This window comes from Berghia stephanieae, chromosome 2, assembly GCF_034508935.2.
Source record: "Berghia stephanieae isolate SIO BIC M18660-M18661 chromosome 2, UCSD_Bste_1.3, whole genome shotgun sequence".
Taxonomy (NCBI): domain Eukaryota; kingdom Metazoa; phylum Mollusca; class Gastropoda; order Nudibranchia; family Aeolidiidae; genus Berghia; species Berghia stephanieae.
In genome coordinates, this window is record NC_088361.1 from 44,698,846 (window position 1) to 44,720,445 (window position 21,600).

A 21,600-nucleotide genomic window follows, 5' to 3' on the forward strand; every position below is an offset into this window, starting at 1 on the left:
AAGAAGTGCAAGCCGATCAAAATGTGATTCTCTACTATTGGGCCAACTGCACGGGAATCAAGACATATCTATTTTTAGCAATGAGGTATTTATGACGTCAAGAAGATATTTCTCATTCTCCTGTCTCCCACTCATTCGGACCTTCCTTTCGCCTTTCTCATTCTCTCATTCAGCATGGTGTGTAGTTGCTGATAGCAAAGGGGGAAACAAAAAAGAGAGATAAGAGAACTATTACCTTTTATAAGAGTCGGTAAGTCCATAGTGTGCCCATGAGATGACCTAGCCATTTATTAAGCTGTCAAAATTAATTACCTCCATGTAAATTAATAAAGGTAATCACAGATTCACCCTGACTGAAACTGTTCACCATTCATTTCATTGATTTTCATGGCGGGATTTTATCCGGTGACGGTGTGAGGAATGTTTATTAGTTTTTATGTCATTGAAATTGAAATAGTTGAGTAGATCATACCATTCAGAGGGGGAATAATAAACAATTTAATCCAATCCAATCGCCTCTGCTCTACTTAAACCTTTTTAAGGTTCTACTTCTCGCTTCAGTCAGTGAGTCAGTTCACTGATACTGATTCACTGTTGTAGTTGTAGTCACTGTCGCCGTCACCTCCACTGGCGACTGCACTGTAACTGTTGTGTGGACGAAAACTTTTTGTTATATTTAAGTTTTAATCATGTTCTGGTTTGTTATTCGATTCGTAATAAGTGAGTCCTGCATTTTTACGTGAAACTTGTGAGTTTCTCTCTCTCAATCTCAATCTCTCTCTCTCTCTCTCTCTCTCTCTCTCTCTCTCTCTCTCTCTCTCTCTCTCTCTCTCTCTCTCTCTGTGGCCTAGCTGAGTCTCGGGTTGTAGTTTTGTGGTTTAGTAGAAATCTCATTCACATGTGAGACAAACTTAACTAATTTGAGAAAATTGAACGATTTTTTTTTCAACCATGTATGGATGTATGTTTTTTTGAAAAAAAAAGTTTGTTTTTTTCAGATAATAATTTATATAAAAGGCCATCACCATGAAAATCTGGCACAGAAGTTGGCTCAGTTATTTGGACTCGAGTTTCGGACTCAAATTCTAATGCGCATGTCACCATGTACAATCAACCGATTATTCAGACTAGAGAGCTGAGCCGGTGTTACCAATACTTAGCTTCTATAACCAGGACAAATCACTCGTTTGGACAGAAAAATAAATAAAAACTTACCGCTTACCGTCAAAAGCAGTTTAGATTTGAAGATGCATTTGTTTTCTATCAAAAAACATTCGGTAATGGACAATCCTTGATGTATTTCAAAAGTTGTGTTGAAATTATATCCTAATTGTTTTCATGATTAATTCCTCGCGAAATCGTGTGGGTCCCGTTTCTGTTATCAAGGTACCGCCTAGCCAGGCAGGGTTGCCAGATCATTTTTTAGTAAGAGACCAAACTAGCTATAGCAAGAGGCCAGATTCCTCGGCAGGAGCCCAAATACCACCAAACCCACCTTAGCCTCGCGAAAACTCTTTAGATTTGTTAAACAATTTAGATAGGATAAGGAAAATTCGTATATATAGAAGCATTAGCAAATGCAATCTGTGGCGTTAGCACGTGTTGCATTTAGATATTTAGATTGCCAAATAAAATGTTTTACCGGTACCAGAGTAAAACGATATAACGGGGAAAGTCAGAGGAAGCCAAAAAGTTGGTTACAGGAGGCCAAGTGGCCAAACCAAATGCAATTTGGTGCATTAGTGCAGTAAAAATTGGTGCGCAAAATTAGTTCGTAGCGGATGCGAGACTGCGTGTGTGTGTCTCTTTCTTTTTTCTTTTTTTTTTTTGGGGGGGGGGGGGGTGCGTACACGGTAACGGGGCATCTCGCCTCAGGATCTACGTACACGTAAACTGATTTACCGTTGCAACACATGCAATAGATGGTCCTCGCTGTCGTGACCGCGCGCGCTCGTGTGTGTGTGTTATATTTTAAAAAATCAAAACAATTTTAACCATTATTGGCGAGATTCCATCTTACACTCCCCAAACTCCAGATCTTAGTCTTAATGTTATCATTAAAAGACAAGCTTTGCGATTTATAGTTTAATTGAAGCCCGAGTCGAAATATACTCTTACTACTGCTCTCTTGGTGGAAACGATTTATTCTGCATAAGCAATCTGCAGAAAAAAAAACTGTCACTGTAAAAGGTTAAAGTTTCACGAAGTACGCTCCGTGAACACCGCTGTAACATTCCTTTGATCTACATCATCAGGCAACCCCTTGTTTCTTTCATCTTTTCCCCTTCCCCCTTACTATCCCCCCCCCCCCCCCCCCCCCCGCCCATCTCTCTCTCTCTCTCTCTCTCTCTCTCTCTCTCTCTCTCTCTCTCTCTCTCTCTCTCTCTCTCTCTCTCTCTCTCTCTCTTTTGTCATAATGTTATCCCTTCCCCTTCCCATCTCATTGTAAAATGAAAACTTTCTGCCGTTTGCAGATACATGTATGATTGTTTTGTTTTTTCTCTCTCACTAGGCATTTGAAAAAAAAAAAAAACCTGAAAAAAAACAAAAACAACTTAACCTTTTAAAGGCGAATATCAATCTTACTTGGACCAAAAATAAAATCTTACCGTTTTCATCAAAAGACAAAAAACAAAATACAATTTAAAAACATGAGTTTTTATATAGGGCAATATCCACCCAACGTGCTCAAAGCGCTTTTTATCAATATTCTTACTGCTCTTATGGTGGAAACGTTTTTGTTTTTCTGCGTTAAAAAATAATATAAATGAAGACTATTATTTGAAAACAAAAAAAAATCAGTGTCACTGGCAAAGGGTTAATTGCAGTACTCCTGCATCCTGTGAGACTCCTACGGCACTTGCTAATCATAAAAAAGGAAATAGCAATCAACAATACTAAGGTGAAAAAAAAAAGAAGAAAAAAGGTGGGGGGGGGGGGGCAAATCCAGTAGCAATGCAACCTTTTAGCGGCGAAATTCGATCTTTGACCTAACACCAAATCTTCTATCATCAAAAGACAAGTAACGGCAAAACGATTATAGACAATTGAAGTCCGAGTTGCGATAGTCTGACTGCTCTCTTGGTGGAAACGCTGTATTCCCCGTTAACAATAATAAAGATAAAAGCAAACTATTATCTAAAAGCAAAAAATTAGCTTCGCCGTTAAGGGGTTAAGAACACCTGCAACTGCTGCCAGCATCCTTGAGATGCTCTACGTCACCCAAGGTCACCACGTCTCCCTTTCGTCTTCATGCAACACCCCCCCCCCCCCTCACCCTCCACTCTCATGGTGGTGGTGGCGGCGGATAAAAAAGGCCTTCTTTTCTTTTATTCAATCAACTTGACTGCTAGTGGACCCTAGGCCTCTCTACAAGTCCAAGAAATAATACTCACTTTTTCTCTGCTCCAACGAAAATATCTACCCCCTACCGGTCTAATTATTTGTAGCAGACGTCAAATTTCTCAAAACGGTCACGTGACACTGTAAAAACAACACAGGAAGTCCATGAAAGCTTATTTACGGCATTTCCTTTGAACCGTGTAAACAACAAAATTTCGTTTTCATTCAACTCAACGGGTCAGATTGGCCGGTATTTTTTAACGAACTGAAGTTCTGAAAAATCAAAATGTTTCTTAGAAAGGTGAAAGATGCTAGTTTTTGAAACAGAGGTAGGTTTTTTAAAAAAATCTTTATATTTTACGTGAATGCTTGCTCAAGGCGAGTTGGACGTGCAGCGGAGGTTGGTAGGCCAAAGGCGAGGCTCTCTAGTCTGAATAGTCTTCCATAGCAGTATATATGTTGCTTGTTTATTTTTAAATTTTTTTTGTTGTTTTTTAAATATTTTAATTATTGATAATTTCATAAAAAATTAATCCAAATCAAAATTATGATTGAAGTAACTATCAGCAGGTAGTCTAAACCAGCTTTATTTGACGAGAAAGACAAAATCACGGATCAATTGGAAGCCCAGATGGAAATTAAACAGAAAGGAGTTAAATCCCTTCAAAGTAACAAAAGTCTGTCAAAGTAACTGTGGTATAAATGAAAAGCTTTTCTAACAACATAACACGATTTCCAAATAAAATCAGGACAAAAATAAATAATTATAACATTGCATATTCTGATAGTGTGAGACAGGCAACAATCCTAGAGTCCAGAGTAGGGATATGAGCTGAGTCAGTGTGATAAGGGCGAGCTCTTTTTCTTCTTCTTTATCACTCTTCTGCCTACATTTTGTCGTCCTCCCCTCCGTATGCGTAAGTCCATTAGAGTTTGATTCCATAGCAATGGAAGACTATTAAGACTAGTCCAAATTGCCACTTCGAAAATTGAAATCATTATTTTATTATTATGATTATTACTATTATTATTTGCTTTAACTTGTAACTTTTTAGTTGAAAGCCAGGTAACTTTTTTCAAACAACATAATAGTTATTGAAACGACATAGAATATGAATTTATGTTCTAGCGATACGCAAATTGCTCTCTTTTTATTTAACTTTAATGATATTGTATTATTATTTTACAGGTAAAGAGATAAAGATCACATTTCACCATGCCATCTGATGCCAAGAAGAGACGTGATGCCGCAAAGAAGACAAATAATAGAAACCCTGGACCAAAAAAATCACAACTCAAAGAAAAGGTTGAAGTGAACGGCTCAAATGAAAATGGTGAAGCAGCGACCAATGGTGAAGCAGCTACCAACGGTGTAACAGCTACCAATGGTGTCACAAATGGTGTTGAAGGTTTGTGTATCTTTATCATTACTGGAAGTTTCATGCTATTTTGAGATTTATATATTTCAAATGAACTTAGAAAGGTTTGTGCCTATTATACAATGCTGGTGGTTTTCCTCAGAAATCCACAATTTTTGTGTCAGAGGAGGAATTTCCTCCTTTTCCAAAATTGCATTTTCACCTATCAAATGTTCTGGCAGTGAGAGACTTGATATGTGATGGAAGATATAGATGCAGTTTCTCAATATCCAGAAGGTGGCGTTTTTATACACCTCCGTTGGAGGTGTACAAAAACGCACAGTTTTTATGCACCTCCGTTGGCGGTGATGGTAAAGTTGTTGCTGCATACGTCCATGAGGTTTAAATAGTTTTAGTTTGTAGTTTAGCACGCTGCTTAGTGATTACCGATGTACAATGATAATAAATTAAAGAATAATAACAATAATTTTAAAAATCAAAAGTAAAAAGAAACATGGCACACAAATACTGATCTCAAATGAATAAATAATTTTAAAAATTAAAATCGAAGTTTTTTAAATACATGATAAAAAGATTTTGAAAAAAAAAAAAAAGAAAGAAAAAAAAGCAAACAAAAACAAAGTAAATCAAAAAAGACAAAGGTCAACAATGGGAATCGAACCCGGTACTTTCAAGGTTGGAGTCTGACAGCTTGTCCACTGCGCTACGGAGCCCCTTGACTGTTCATCACATTTAATAAGGTCTTTCTAAAACATTATTTTACCTTCAATGCAACTTCTATTTTCTGGTTTTATATTTCGATTTTTTAAATTATTATTATTTTTATATAAATTTATTAACAAAAACATCCTACAGATGTCACAATATAACTTTCGCCATGTCCAAATGCAGAAACACAATATCGCTAATGAAATTGTGTGGAATGCGCATGCGTGACGGAGGTGTATAAAAACGATCCGTTAAGATACACCGTCAACGGAGGTGCATAAAAACACTACGTATCCAGAAATTAGCAAGAGTTTCAAGTGGGGGTTAGTGCAGTGAAAATATGGCTTAAAGGCAATCATTCAAAATTTTTCTCCTTTTTCTCTTTTTGTCACCATCAGCACTGATTATTTTTATCAAGTGATTTGACATCCAAAGAATTCAGAGAATTAAATGTTCACTATTTTAATTCAATTTTGAAAAGCATATATTGTAATTCTGACTAGAACTTATTTTTAAATCTCACTTTTATATCTTTTATTGATTTTATTAATGCAAGGCTTTTCATTCATATCAAATGATAAACATTAAAATGTTATGACATGTTATACTCAACAATTGACTATTGTGTGTTTGCTCGTTTCATTGAACAAATAAAAATAATTGAACTCATTTTCTCTTATGTAGGTCTTAAGGAGGCCATGGATGAATTGGCTATTGCAGCAGAGCACAGATCATGTACTGGGGTTTTAGCATCACATCCAGACAGTAGAGATGTGCATATACACAACTTAACCATGCTTTTTCATGGTGCTGAGCTTCTTGTAGATTCAAATCTGGAGTTGAATGTTGGGAGAAGATATGGTCTAATCGGGCTTAATGGCTGTGGTAAGATTTTCATTGCTCATGACATATTGACTACTTTGTCTTCTGACTGTATTTATATGTAAGTTTGTTAATAATATTGGTATTTATCAAGTTCTCCGGAAGTTCTAGAGATATGCTACCTCAGTTAATGATTTACTTTGGATCCTTTAATTTGATTTTAATACACCTCAAGGCTTTAAATATTTATTATTCTACAATGTCGACGATATTGTAAGAGATGATTGCCTGTTTATTATTATTTTTTAAATTAATTTGATATATCATTTTATTCTTAGGAAAATCATCACTTTTAGCGGCTCTTGATGCAAAGGAACTTCCAGTACCATCCCATGCTGATAGTTTCCTTTTACGACGTGAAATGGCTCCAAGTGACAAGACTGCTCTTGGATGTGTCATGGAGGTAGATGCGGAGCGTCTTCGTCTTGAACACGAGGCAGAGGAAATAGCACACAAAGAGGATGCTGGTTTGTATATATAATGCTTTTGGGACCATATTTTGTAATAGTTTAAAATGTGAAAATTTGCATAATATAAACAAAGCTGTCATTCATTGCTGTAATGGTAATACATTTTATTTGCTAAATTAGAAGGTAGTATTATTTTTAGCGGCTATCAATATTTTTCTTCTTCTTCCTCTTCTTCTTCTTCTTCTTCTTCTTCTTCTTCTTCTTCTTCTTCTTCTTCTTCTTCTTCTATACTCTTTCATATATCATTGGTTTCAGGAATGTTAATCTCAATATTGATAACATATCTACTTTTGTGTAAGGGTTTGTGGTTTCATATCTATTATTTGAACTCCAATCATAAGTTTTGATTTCTACCTTTGTTGATGGAAATACAATTATTTTTTTGTTCTTCAGAGGCCCATGAAAGACTCATGGATATATATGAGCGTCTTGATGCTTTGGATGCTTCTAAAGTGGAAGTGAAAGCTGCGTATATTTTGAAAGGTTTAGGTTTCACTTCACAGATGCAACAGAAAAAGGTTTGTTATCTATTTATTTCTTGAAATGGAATATCTCCTTTATTGTTTCATCTACCATATCTTACCTTAAACAAGAGGTGGGTGAAGCCTGGAAATATTTCTTCCATATTCTTGATCATTGGCTTTTGTCAAGGTACTTTAACATCCAGCCTCAATCTGTTTCCTTCTACATCGTATTGTTTTCCTTTACATTTGATCTCCATGCTGTTGATTCCTACCTGCTATAAAATCTTAGCTTCTCTGTTTTTATGAGGCATTTGTTTTGGAACATGTCAAAGAAAAGTGATTTCTTACTCCCTCGTTGGCTTTCATAGCCACAGAGAAACATTGATATGACTACATTTAAAAACTTAAAAAGTTTTATGTATATGGATATGACTCTTTATCACTGGTGATCCATTGGTATATGAGATTCACATGCATCTTCATTAAACACAATATTTACTATTGACAATGGTCCACATCTTTCAGAATTATCATTGCTAAGGTGACATCATTTCTTGACAAACCATTTCTCCTGGCTTCAATCCACTGCACAAAGTTTTAACAATGACTATAAATTTGTTCTCTTTATTTATTTATTTTGCTGGGTGGGGATTCTGACCTCCCATAGCGGGCAGGGAGGTACATACTGTGTCTTCTATACCCTTATAACTGTTTTCCAATTTGCTTTCTGTCTTTGTCTTGGCATGAGATGACTTGGTTTTGTCCTGGCAACTTTCCGGAGTCCTGGCTGGTAGGGAAACAGTCGAATGCATAGTTATTGTTATGGGAGATGATATTTTTTTCCTTGTAAATCATCTCTCTGTTATGCATTGTATTATGTTTAGTTTGCATATTATATTATATGATTGGTAAACATTTGAGTGTATTCCTCTTAGTTGGGGCCTGTGCTTGTGTCTGGATGAGACTTTTAGGTGATCTCAAACTAAGTACATTGATGGTATACTCTTGGAATATACATCTGATCCCTATTTGTTCCCAGTTCCCCTATATCTTACTTTTTCTTGGGTGCTTTATTTGTAATTCTAGAACTTTTTACTATCCCATTTTCTTCCTTTTTACTGGCGCTGATATAACCTAAATGTGTTGCAAGCGCCGTAAAACCCTTAAAAACATAAAAACATTATTTATTTTGGACGGAAATACTCAGCTATAATAAAAGCCCTATCTATACAGAATAGAGGCACCAATCTTTATGACCTCTTGACCATTTTGATTGAATTGATAATAATTAAGCTTACAACTTTCATATCATTTGTATGGTTTGTTTTCACAAGAAAACGTTCATGGAAATATGCCAATTGATCAATTTGGATGAATTTTTTAACAGAATTATGGTTGACCATACTCTAGAACTATATAAGCTATATAACTCTTATGATGTGTTCATTATGTACTTTGATAAATTTGTCATAAAATTGCACATCAATTTTGCTTATCAATTAAGGGGGATGCGGCCATGTCTATATTACAAGGTTGCCAATTTTCCTTAAATTTACGGAATTCAGTATATTATAAATTATATATATAAACCCTCAGTATATTTTCCAGTCACTTGGTAAACAAAAAAGTACATAATGTCTTTTTACTGGGGTCCAGCTATCTGAAGGGGGTTGGTCAATGTGTTTGCATAAAATTCAGTAGATTTCTGCCTCCTGAATTGGAACCCTGATTTTAATATTCATTACATTTTTCTTCGGTATCAATGATATGTTACTGTATGTCATCTTTTTCTTTGCATCTAGGTCAAAGATTTTTCTGGAGGTTGGAGAATGAGAATTGCCCTTGCAAGGGCTCTGTTTCTACAGCCAGCTCTAATGCTGTTAGATGAACCAACAAATCATCTAGATTTGAATGCTTGTGTATGGCTTGAACAAGAACTCAAAACGTAATTCTTTCTTGTTTTATTTTTCAAAACTTATTTAACTAAATTATTATTATTATCTTTATAAGTCCTCCATTCCTTCTGCCATTGATAATGTTGTATCATATCCTTTATGTTGGTTCTATTGAATCCATTCTCACTCCTCGTTTTCAAAATGGGAAGCATGATCTGTAATTGTTTGTCTATTACTTGAGTTCTCTGCTCCTATTTCTAAATTTACGATGTTTTTTTCTTTCAGATATCCTCGTATTTTGGTGGTGATATCACATTCTCAGGATTTTTTGAATGGTGTATGTACTAATATTATTCACATGCATCAAAAGAAACTCAAGGTCTATGGTGTAAGTGTATTATTTGTTATATTGATGCATTTTATATAATAATAATTTATTTCTGGGTGGGGCTCTTACCTCCCATAGTGGGCAGGGAGGTACTTGCTGTGTCTTCTATCCCCTCTTATGTTTTCCAATTGCTTTCTGTCTTTGTCTTGGAATTCGATTGCTTGGTTTTATCCTGACCTTGGTCGGAGTCCTTGGCTGAGAGGGAAACAGTCGAATGTATAGTTATAGTTTTGGGAGATGATATTTTTTTTCCTTGTAAATCATCTCTCTTTTATGTATTGTATATGTTTAGTTTACATATTATATTATATGATTAGTGAACATTTGAGTGTATTCCTCTTGGTTGGGACTTGTGCTTGTGTCTGGATGAGTCTTTTAGGTGGTCTCAAACTAAGTACTTTGACGGTGTGCTCTTGGAATCTACATCTGTTCCCTATTTGAACCTTTTCTTTTGTGCTTTAATTGTAATTCTAGAACTTTTTACTATCCCATTTTCTTCCTTTTTACTGGCGCTGATATGACCTTAATGTGTTGCAAGCGCCGTAAAACCCTTAAAAACAAAAACATTCATTCATTTGTTTAGGGATCTGGATTGTGGTGGGCAGGAGGTCAGAATAGGATCGGCAGATGTGTTTGAGTAAAAGTTTTTCTCCTGAAGTAGCAATCCTGCAAATTTTTTTCCTCCTCCAGATTAAGATTATTTAATTTTAAACCCAATTTTATTTTATTATTTTATTCAGAAATTTAAAGTAATTCAAAGTGACACAATTCAAATGAGAAACATGTGACTTATTTGACATAGAGATAAATGCAATAAATTCTTTTTAATCTCTAAACCTGGTTCAGTTTATTTGCAATGCTTTTATCATTTGTGTCCGATGGTCAAAACATTCACTTAAATTGAATATAGACAAAATTACAACACTGGATGGGATCTTCTGACCTCTTAAATTGGGCTGAGAGGTCACTTGCTGTGTCTTCTATTCCCCATGTTTTCTCTTTTCATGTTGCTCTCTGTCTTTGTTATGGATTTAGCTTGCTGTTTTTTTTTTCTTGGTCTTGACGAGGATCCTTAGCTGGGAGGAGGACAGTCAAATGTAGAGTACTTTTTTTGAGAGATATTTATTTCCCTGTAAGTCATCAAGCCGAAGTAAATAGCATTCTTTTAATCTTCGATTTGATACAAATGTTCTTATTTCCCATAATACATTTGATGGAAGGTATAAAACGATCAGATAAATTAATTATAAGACAAACATGATCTGATGTTCATTACTATGACAACAAATCTGGATCTGGCATAAGATCATAACAATAGATTGTTGTTTTATTTAAAGATACAATGCAAGTATGAATTTTTTTATTTTATTTGCTTCATGTATGGCAGAATTGAGTTTGTTCTTTGAATATTATGTTTTAAAAAGTGTGAGAATGATGACATAAAAGGCCGAGTTTTAGCTCCTTTGCTCTCATCCTTTTAAGATGATGGAGCATGGTGCGATGTTCAGAACCCTTGAAGCGAATCATATAACTGACTCCACTTTTCATAGACAAAATCTTTTGTTTGAAGATATCTAGGTTCAGTCAGTCTTCTCATGTTCTTAATTTCTTTATTTTTTTTTGTTTTTTTTTTTTTTTTTTTTCAGGGGAATTATGACTCTTATGTACAGACAAGATATGAACATGAAGAAAATCAGATGAAGAAATATAAGTGGGAGCAAGATCAAATTGCTCACATGAAAGTAGGTACATTTTATTTATTGATTATTAGATCCAAACCACCATCCTTTATAGTTTTTAAAAATCATATATTGCCGCTATTAGATATTGTTTACATGTAACTGGTTCATGTCTATCTTTATTTTGAAATTCTTTTGTTTCATTGATAGATACCATTCTTACTCCTTTATTCAGAGTTACATTATTTACTTTACGAAATTGATTGATAATCCAACGATTAATTTACACTTATTTGGATAGAATTTCAAATCATTTTAGAGATATAACCAGATAGATTCATCTTTAGCCACCTGCTTGACAGTGTCAGTTACAGATCTCTTTGTAAAAAAAACTAGCAGGTCTTGTCTCATATTTCCATGCTGCTTTTTTAAAAAAAAAATTTTCTTTCTCCATTTGTGGAATGACATGAATATTATGCCGATTTCTTTTATTAATTACTAAGTGCTTTATAAGTCACAAAGCTCTAAAGTTCAGCATTTGGGATTAATATATATTTTTCTTTTCTTTTTTGTTTCTTTTCTTTCATTTCTTAGAATTACATTGCAAGATTTGGTCATGGCAGTGCTAAACTTGCAAGACAGGCACAGAGCAAAGAAAAGACATTGAAAAAGATGGTTGATGGAGGTCTCACTGAAAAAATTGTTGCTGACAGGGTATGCATCTACATACTTTGTTTTTAGTCATTGAAAGAGTAGTCATTTTGACGTTCGTTGACAACTCTTTCAGTTTGGAGAAAGTTTAAAGAAGAATCTATAGACTCATCTTTTCCAGAAATTTTTATCCTAGGCATTTTCTTCTTGATGAGTAAATTATATGTTTTATTTTTTTATTCCATTTTGTTGAATGTCAATTTCATTTTGTAAGACTTGCATAGTTTATTAAAGTATATTGTAAAGTGCTTTGAGGCTTCAGAGTTTAGCGCTATAGAAGAACACTTTATTATTATTATTATTATTATTATTATTATTATTATTATTATTATTATTATTATTATTATTATTATTATTATTATTATTATTATTATTATTATTATATTTATCATTATTGGCAAACAAATACCAAACTGGGAAACTGGTATTTTTTCATAAAGGAGAAATCCATTTCTCCATTTCTAACTCTATTTTTAGCCATTTGACCCCACCTAGTGGTCAAATTAAAACTTTAAAACATGGATAGTCGAATTGTAGTTTTGTAAATATAAGTAGACCATGTATAGTTACCAACGGGGAAACCCCTTGAATCTCTCTTTTACTTTTATCCCGATAGATTGGGGTGTTTTTTTTTTATGTGTGCTGAACTGTAGCTTTATTCAATCTGAAAGTCAAAAGCATTTGATTATTTCAAGCTTGAATGGAATGGATATTCAACTTTGATAATATTGTGTGTTGTTAAAGCAAATCTGTTAATAGGTTTCAAAAGATTAAGCTTGCTATGGTTTGGTATATGGAATTTAGGCTTTGAAAATCCAAAGGCTTAGAGTAAACAGCGGACTTGAAAATAGAACTAAGGTGAGAATAATTCCAATCAATGTTATTTTAATGGTTTACTTTTTATTTCTATTATTTTTTGGCAGACTCTGTCATTTATTTTCCCAAGCTGTGACAAGCTACCTCCACCAGTCATCATGGTTCAAGAAGTCAGTTTCCGATATGCAGAGGGGCAGGTAATTGATATTTCCTGATCCTGCTTTACTGTAACTTCTCATTTTAAGATGTCGGTAAATTGAAAATTTGGGAAAGGAATTACAAAAGACAGAATGAAGGTTTTGAAAAAGAACAAGTTGTTTTTTTTGGGGTTTTTTGGGTTTTTTTTTTTTTGTCTTTTGTTTTTTTTATTTAGAAATACAATACATGGAATGACCTATCAAAACTTTTGGGACTTTATTTTTTTATGGTTTATCGAACATGTACATGGGTGCAAGAGTGCCGGCCGATTGGATTACCGAGAAAAAAACGTCGCCGGCTTTTTGCGATTTGGATTTGATTGATTTTATTTATTTTTTTGTGACAAGAAACTTAACAAATTTCTCCATTACAACCTTTGGATTAAACATATAACAATTGTGGACTACTATTATGAAGACTAGATGCTGAGAACAAGACTTCAAATGACAAGGTGAAGTCCGTGAATCTTGCAGGCTTTTTCAGATTATATGTCTGGTCATAAGTAGACTTGCAGGCTTTTTGAGGTCCAGTTACTTGCACCCATGAACATGTATCAAATCCAAGTGGAGGTACCTGTTGTTTTTTTTTTCTCATGACTGAAATGACATACATTCGATTCTTTCCTATGGAGTCATTTCAAGATTTTAAAAAAGAGGTACCTGGATTTTTTTCTCATGACTGAAGTTACATGCGTTCAATTCTTTCCTATGGAATCATTTTAACATTTTTAAAAACTCTAACCCCTGAGAAGGGCATTTAACTTTTTCTCTTTTATTTTTAAATTACTGCTAATCTGCAAAGAATTTTCCTGTAATTTTTTTTTTATGTTTGTTTATATTTGTTGGAAAACATATTTAAATTATCAAATATAATGATATGTTAAAATATGAATTTTTAGGTGGAAAATCATATTCTATATTCTGATTTGATTTTTAAATTGAGTAGTTTGTTCATCATATGACCCAACCAAATCTATAACTATAAGGCAGCCAGCAGATTTTATGAAAGTTTTTTGACTTGATATGATAGCCAAGAATGTTTTTTTGGAATTACATCCTTCTAGCACAGCATTGTTAGATGTCATCGCCTAGGCATTCCATGAAGAAACACGGATAGTCCATCAAACAAACGTCTGATGTCAATAGGAATAATCCTTTTTGCCTTTCATTGAGCAAATTGAGACTTAATAACCTTGCCCAAGGAAGACAAAAAAAAATGGAAAGTGCCTGAAGCAGAGCTCCAGGTCACACTGCAATATCTCTGCCACTTAAACCCCCACCTATGTTAAAGAGATTCCATAAAACGAATTATGATTAAAAATGATTTAATTTTACTTTTTTGTGGTCATTAAACATTTTATGTCCCTTTATTTCTCCCCAGCCTTTGATATACAAAGATCTTGATTTTGGTGTTGATCTAGACACTCGTGTTGCATTAGTTGGACCCAATGGGGCTGGAAAATCAACTCTTCTCAAACTCATCGTTGGAGAGGTTTGTACTCTCTCTCTCTCTCTCTCTCTCTCTCTCTCTCTCTCTCTCTCTCTTTGATAACTTATTTAGCAATGACTATCCCGCACAAATCTTTGGGCCTATTTTTCGTTCACGAACTGCCCAAACTCGCGACAAAATATGGGACGAATCCGTTCCGTACTTGCTATTTTAAAAATTTAATTACGACGCTGTTTATCGATGAATATGACTGAAAGTTGGCACACAATTAGAAAAGAGGTCATTTTAGTTTATGTCAAGCGACAAAACTTGTGCGATTACCAGAAGACCATTAAAAATAGATTTTTACCCTTTGGAGTACGATGTTTCTAAAACTACAAAGAGGAGAGATTTTGTCGCTCACAAGGTTATATATGCACATTTCTTCTATTTATATTTCAAATTTCATTGGATTATGATAAGTACTTTTCCCATATTCTCACAAAACATCAACCCAATTTGCATTTCAATGAGTGAAAATATGGAGACGGCCATTTTGCTCCCCCATCAGGCGACATGAAAATGATGTGAGTGAGGCAAGGCTGCCAGATGGCCAGACTTTAACCTGACCAAATTCGACTTCATAAGTGGCTAAATAGAAAATCATATGGCTTTCACTATTAAGACTGGCCCACTTAAAATGAACTAGACGTCTAAATTGTAACAAACAGAATATTGAATAGACTAGCAAAAATAAGATGAATAAAATTTAATAAAAGAAACAAAATGATATATTTGGCCATACACGTGGCCATCTGGCAACCTTGTTCGCGATGACGGATGGCACAAATCCTCACGCGCTTTATTAAAATTAAGGTATAGTTTCATTGTTATGTCATAGGGATAGTAGTTTAACACACACACTCTCTCTCTCTCTCTCTCTCTCTCTCTCTCTCTCTCTCTCTCTCTCTCTCTCTCTCTCTCTCTCTCTCTCTCTCTCTCTCTGATAAATACTAGAAATAACATAAGCCATGGTCTCACGGGACTGATTGATATTAATTTAGCAGGCATTTTTTGTGTCATATGTATGGGTTGTAGACACAAAATTACACTTCGGAAAAGTTCCAAATGATCAATATTATGTATATTTTAAAACAAAATTATAGTTGACCCCAGCCATACAGTTCTAAAACTATACAAGTTAGAGCTCTTCTGATGTCTTCATCATATTTTCTGATAATTTTGCCATAAAATTGCCAAGTTTTGATATCTAATTCCACATATTAAACGAGATACAGCCACAAACCAGAATAAAACGCAGAAAAAGTGTCCCATATTTTCCGTATTTTTTTTCTCTTTGTGAGTCATCCAAATAAATGACACCTTTGAAACTGCATAACTTTGTTATATATTAATGGATTTTCAAAATTCAAAAAGATTTTTACTCAGTGGAGATAGGGCTTTATTTAAGAGTAGTATTTCCTACAAAAATAGAAAACAAAAATTTTCATAGTCATTGCTAACTTATTGTTCAGTCGATTATATATGGTTTAATGATAGTTTGAGGCATGCATATTAAGATTCCTATCATACTTTATGGTATTAATATTTTTTTTTACTTACAGCTTATACCAACTGATGGGCTTATACGACGACATTCACATGTTAAGTTTGGGAGGTATCATCAGGTAATGTTTATTTTTGTCATTATATTATGATTCTTTCTTATCTCTGTATGATTTCATTTAGCATCAACTCTTTTTAAAAGAAGACATAGAAAAGTCCAAAAATAACGCATCGTCTATGTTCAAAGCGACGAAATCTCTGAACCGAAAACCATTCGAGAACCCAAAACTACAGGATAAATTTGGCAAACAGACAACAAATCCCAACGATATCCTTGACATTGTAACTGACCACTTCCAGCAGAAATTTCACAAACAAGTCTCACAAATATCGCCCTTCTCAGGAAACCCTAGAGACCTAAACAACCGCATCACAACAACTGAAGTTAGAAATAGCATAAAGTGCCTAAACAATAACAGATCCCCAGGCGAAGATGAAATTCCCGCTGAATTGCTGAAATGCGGTACACTCTCCCTGGATCTGAGCATTGCAAACATAATGAACAAAACATTCTCAACACACAAAGACTGGGACATAAACAGCGGTGTCCTAATTACAATACAAAAACCAGGAAAAACGAAAGGACCCGTAAACAACCTGCGCCCAATAACATTACTGAATACCATAAGAAAAACACTGTCAACTATTGTCCTCAACAGAATTAGACCGAAAATAGAAAAATACCTATCACATAGCCAAAGCGGGTTTCGCCAAGACCGAAGCACATCGGACGTTGTATGGACACATAAATGGTTGGCAGCAAAGGCACTCAAAGAAAACATATCCATAACAATAACCGGAATCGATATGTCCGCAGCCTTTGATACGATCGACAGAGGAAAACTTTTGGAGATATTAACAGAAATAGTAGACGAAGACGAGCTCCGAATAATCCGATTTCTCCTCAGCAACACAAAGATACAACCAAGGATATACGGGGCCACAAAACAGACGCAGTTCGAAAGTAACATCGGGACCCCCCAAGGAGATAGTCTGAGCCCGATTCTGTTCACAATATACTTAGAACACGCTCTGAAAGAAGTTCGAAAAGTCATTCCAAAACCAACGACTCATATTGAGAATGCAATCCCTAGAGAAATCGCCTATGCAGATGATGTCGATTTTATTGGATCAACACCAGCAAATATAGACATCATACAAAATACCCTCATGAAATATAACCTCCAAGTCAATGCCAATAAAACCGAATTTACAACAATATCGAGGAACAAAGAGGAATGGAAAAGAACAAAGAAAGTCGGCTCACTAATTGGAGACACCGAGGATGTACAAAGAAGAAAACAGCTATCAAACGCCGCACTCAGTAAACTCACCAATGTATGGATTAGAGGTGACAAAATAAAGAGAAAAACCAAACTGAAACTGTACCATGCTCTTGTAAAACCGGTACTTCTGTATAACTGCGGCACTTGGGCGTTGACAAAATCCGAAGAAGAACATCTGGATGCCTTCCATCGCACACAGCTAAGAAGGGTACTGGACATCAAATACCCCAAAAAGATCTCAAATGAATCACTCTATAAGATCACAAAAGAAAGACCAATCTCCCTTGACATTTTACAACAACGATGGCAACTTTTCGGTCACATACTACGCAGGGACAAAAACATACCAGCAAACCAAGCCATGTCGGGATACTTCCAAAAACACGGGAACCTTTTCAGAGGAAGACCGATCACAACACTCCCTGTGATCCTAAACAAAAACCTCACAACACTTGGACAAAGCATTAGTCTCATAACGGCAGGGGACCTTGAAAATCTGAGAACCCTAGCAGAGGACCGGCAATATTGGAGACACCTCACACAGGAAATACTGGAAACAGCCAAGGCGACCCGATCTTTCGGTCGAGACGCGAAAGGCATCTAAGTCAAGTCAAGTCTTTTTAAAACGTGGCACCCTGGATTTTTTTAGGGATGAGATATATTGCCTTCACTATATTTTTCATTTTTTTCTCTTCTCTTTATAATGTGCAATTCTGATAATATTAATCATGATGATTATTATTATTATTTTTTATAATTATTATTACCTACTAGTTTTGTAATAGACAAATCATAGGAAGAAAATAAATGTCCCCTTTTCCTTTAAATGCAACAGCGCTTAAACTTTTTGAAAATAATAATTTTGTCCCATTTCTATTACAATTGTTTGTTTTTTTAATTTTGAAAATACCAATGGATCGTTAAAAAATAACTTTAAGAATTCTCATTTTTTATGTTGTGAGCTGTTTAATTATTATCACAACTAATTATACTTCCCACCATTTATCCGGTTCAATGTCCAAATGATAATGTGTGGTCACTGACTTTAATAGGGTTTTATGTTATTTTTACTTTTTTCTTTCTTGAATTTAACAGCATTTGGGAGAGCAATTGGATCTGGATATGTCTGCATTGGATTATATGTTGAAATGTTACCCTGAGATAAAGGAGAGGGAAGAAATGAGGAAAATTGTTGGAAGATTTGGATTGACAGGAACTCAGCAGGTAAAGATTTTGTACATTTCACTCACCAGTGCTGATGGTTTTCTACAGATCCACAGAACTCTGTGACAGATGAGGACATTCTTCCTTTGAGCCTGTTCTACAATTATTGCAATATCTTGCTTTTCTGCTATTTTGTTGGATAGTTATAATCCACATTTCATTTCAGCAAATCTTTCTATAAACGATCTTTTGAGACATCTGGACTTTGTGACTATAATTGATAATATTGATAGTTTATTATCTGTGACTATTGCTATATAAATGGTGTTAAGGCCTTCAAAAATACGATTACTTAAAGACAAACGTTTAATATTTTCCTCATTTTTCCCCTTTTGTCACCATCAGCACTGTTTCACGCACCATCTTACACATTAATCCAGACTTGCCTTGGTAGTGATAGCCTCAATAATTCGATTTTACATTAATTTATTTCTCTTTTCTTTCTTTCTGTCTCTCTTTTTTTACTTTCTTTTGCTCCTCCTTTTTCTCATGAAGTTCAGTAAGAGATATTTTAAAGCAGATATGTTCATATTATTACCGTTCATTTTTTAAAAAAAGTGAAATATTGTGTTTGTTTTGTTAAAAAGGTTTTAGTCTTTTATTATTTTCAGGTCATATGCTGTAGCTCTTAACATATTACAATGTTAGCTGGATATAAAAATTGTTTTCATATAATTGCCAACTTGCTAATCTAGTAATTTATTTTTCCACATAGGTGTGTCCTATCAGGAATTTGTCAGATGGACAAAGATGCCGTGTGACATTTGCCTGGTTAGCATGGCAGCGTCCTCATCTACTTCTCCTTGATGAACCTACCAATCACTTAGATATTGAAACAATTGATGCCCTGGCCGATGCTATCAATGAGTTTGAAGGTGGTATGATTTTGGTGAGCCACGACTTCAGACTCATCTCACAGGTATATTTTTTATTTTATTTGTCAGCTATATTTTATAGAGTGAACTTTGTTAAGAAAGAGACTTTCAGATAGCAGTTTCCCTCCCTTGCCCGGTAAAGGTTCTCTCCATTGATTGTAGAATATTTAATTATTGTTTTTTGTATTGTGCCATTTGTCAACATTGATAGTATCTCTCAAGACTTTCAGATGCTCAAGATCGCCGATTTACCGTTTATTTACGGAATTCAGTATATATGTTAAAAAACCTCAGAATATTTTCCAGTCATATGGTGAACGGTTATAGATTGGTACGCAATGTCTTTTTATTGGAGATCAGTTCTCAGATATGGGCCAGTTGGTGTGTTCACATAAAATTTCAGCAAATTTTTGCCTCCTGAATAGACAACCCTGGATGCTTTCATTCTGCTTCTGTTTCCTATTGAACGATTCCTCCTTGATACACTTTCTCTTCTGTGCAAGTTCTTTGACAATCTTATCTCCCTCTTTTTGCCAGTGCTCATCTGCCCTTATTATATAACAATTTATATAAAACTGGAAATAAGCCTGTCTCGATTTATTTTCAGTTTATGATACCTCCCATTATTTTTTTGTAATTTGTTAAAGAACAAACAATTATTAAAGACATACTAGAAAGAAAATCTGTTGAACTGAAAAAAATCTAGAGTTGTTACTTGTTTCTCTTTGTCATTGTCATCAAACTATTTTTATAATTTACACTATGCATCATATTACTGCTTCCCTTGTTTGTGCACACTGTCGATTTTTAGATTATTTTTAAAAGAATTGATGGTGAATTCTTACGGTCCTTTACTCATGCGTCTAGCACACTTTTATTTTATGTCACTTTTTCATTGCAATGTGTAATGTTACTCAGTAATGATGGAAAATTGCAGGTGTCAGGAATGAGAATCATCCCTTTAGGTTTTTAATTATTATTTTTTAGATCCTTTGCAAACTTATTTTGAGAAGTGTGAAGTGCCAATCATTTATATCAATCTCATTTGTATCTCATCTACAATTATTTTGATAGATAACATTTGATTTTTTTTTGTCTCATTTAATACAGGTTACAGATGAGATCTGGGTGTGTGAAAAGCAAACTGTCACAAAGTGGGACGGTGACATTTTCAGCTACAAGGAAGCACTGGTTAAGGAGACAGAAAAGCAAAATGCCAAAATGAAGAAGGGAATGGTATAATGGAATGACGACCTATTGCAATGTCAACTTCATTTCAATAGGATGACATCATGTTTGGACACATGGGATATTGCACAGCATAATACTATCATGGGTTATTGCCAAGTTTTACTGTGCAATTACAAACTGACAAGACATTTGGACTCCAAATTTGTTTGGTTTTTAAAAAAGATTTTTTTAAAAATTTTCCTTCAAAGTTTTATGCAGTTAAAGTGCATTTAAGTAATATTTGTCCCTTTCTGAAGTTATTTACCGGTACTTTGATACTTACACGAAAATTATTTTATAAAACAGATTCTTGTCAATTCCACATATTTATTTATTATTACGACATACACAATGGCAAGAAGATCAGTAATCGAAGTGGAATTTAATGGGGGGCGTTCTGTCCTTTGTGTCCACAATTCAGTGTTATAACAATTTAATGAGATGTTCAGTAGGCCGGAATGCTGCTCAGGTGATAAGAAAAGTTGGTACTTGCTCACTTTGTGCTATATAGACACAATATGAATTTTTTATCCCATGAGCCCTGTGAACTAACGGGTCTTGACAATAAGGTGTCAGTTTCTTATATTAAGAAGGATTTATATATATAAATTTTCTTCTATTAACTTATTTAACTTTGCGTTTATAGATCTGTGTCATTCCCCTCCCACACGCTATCCAAATTTAAATACTCCTTCATGGTATTACGGTACAAAATGGTGTGAAAATTTTTAGGTATGAAATTTTAATTTATGACATAACTTAATTTGGCAAATAAAATTTCTCTTATCTCTCAGTAACCAGCCTTTCAGTTATTTAATTTCTGTCTCGTCTCATCCTCTACGAATGCAGACCTTGCCACTCATACAGGTTAACTTATTATTATTATGTATATTTTTTAAAATCCGAAAGTGGCCAAATTCTGATTTTTTCACCATTTTAAAGGAAAGTGGTTGAAAATGTTTTCTACAAGAAATGGAAATGTGACTGAACTGAATGATA

General features: G+C 34.5%; 1 protein-coding gene across 1 annotated transcript; it reads left to right on the forward strand.

Annotated features, from left to right (window-relative positions):
- Positions 1 to 114: 114 nt before the first annotated feature.
- LOC144964955 (ATP-binding cassette sub-family F member 2-like) lies at positions 115 to 21,398 on the forward strand. Its single transcript, XM_078899769.1, has 15 exons — positions 115 to 250; positions 4,532 to 4,751; positions 6,114 to 6,314; positions 6,590 to 6,778; positions 7,175 to 7,299; positions 9,048 to 9,190; positions 9,426 to 9,528; positions 11,175 to 11,270; positions 11,802 to 11,921; positions 12,842 to 12,931; positions 14,313 to 14,423; positions 15,986 to 16,048; positions 18,368 to 18,496; positions 19,212 to 19,415; positions 20,482 to 21,398. The coding sequence occupies exons 2-15, from the start codon at positions 4,559 to 4,561 to the stop codon at positions 20,611 to 20,613; spliced, it is 1,899 nt and encodes a 632-aa protein (XP_078755895.1). The 5' UTR covers positions 115 to 250; positions 4,532 to 4,558; the 3' UTR covers positions 20,614 to 21,398.
- The last annotated feature ends 202 nt before the right edge of the window (positions 21,399 to 21,600 follow it).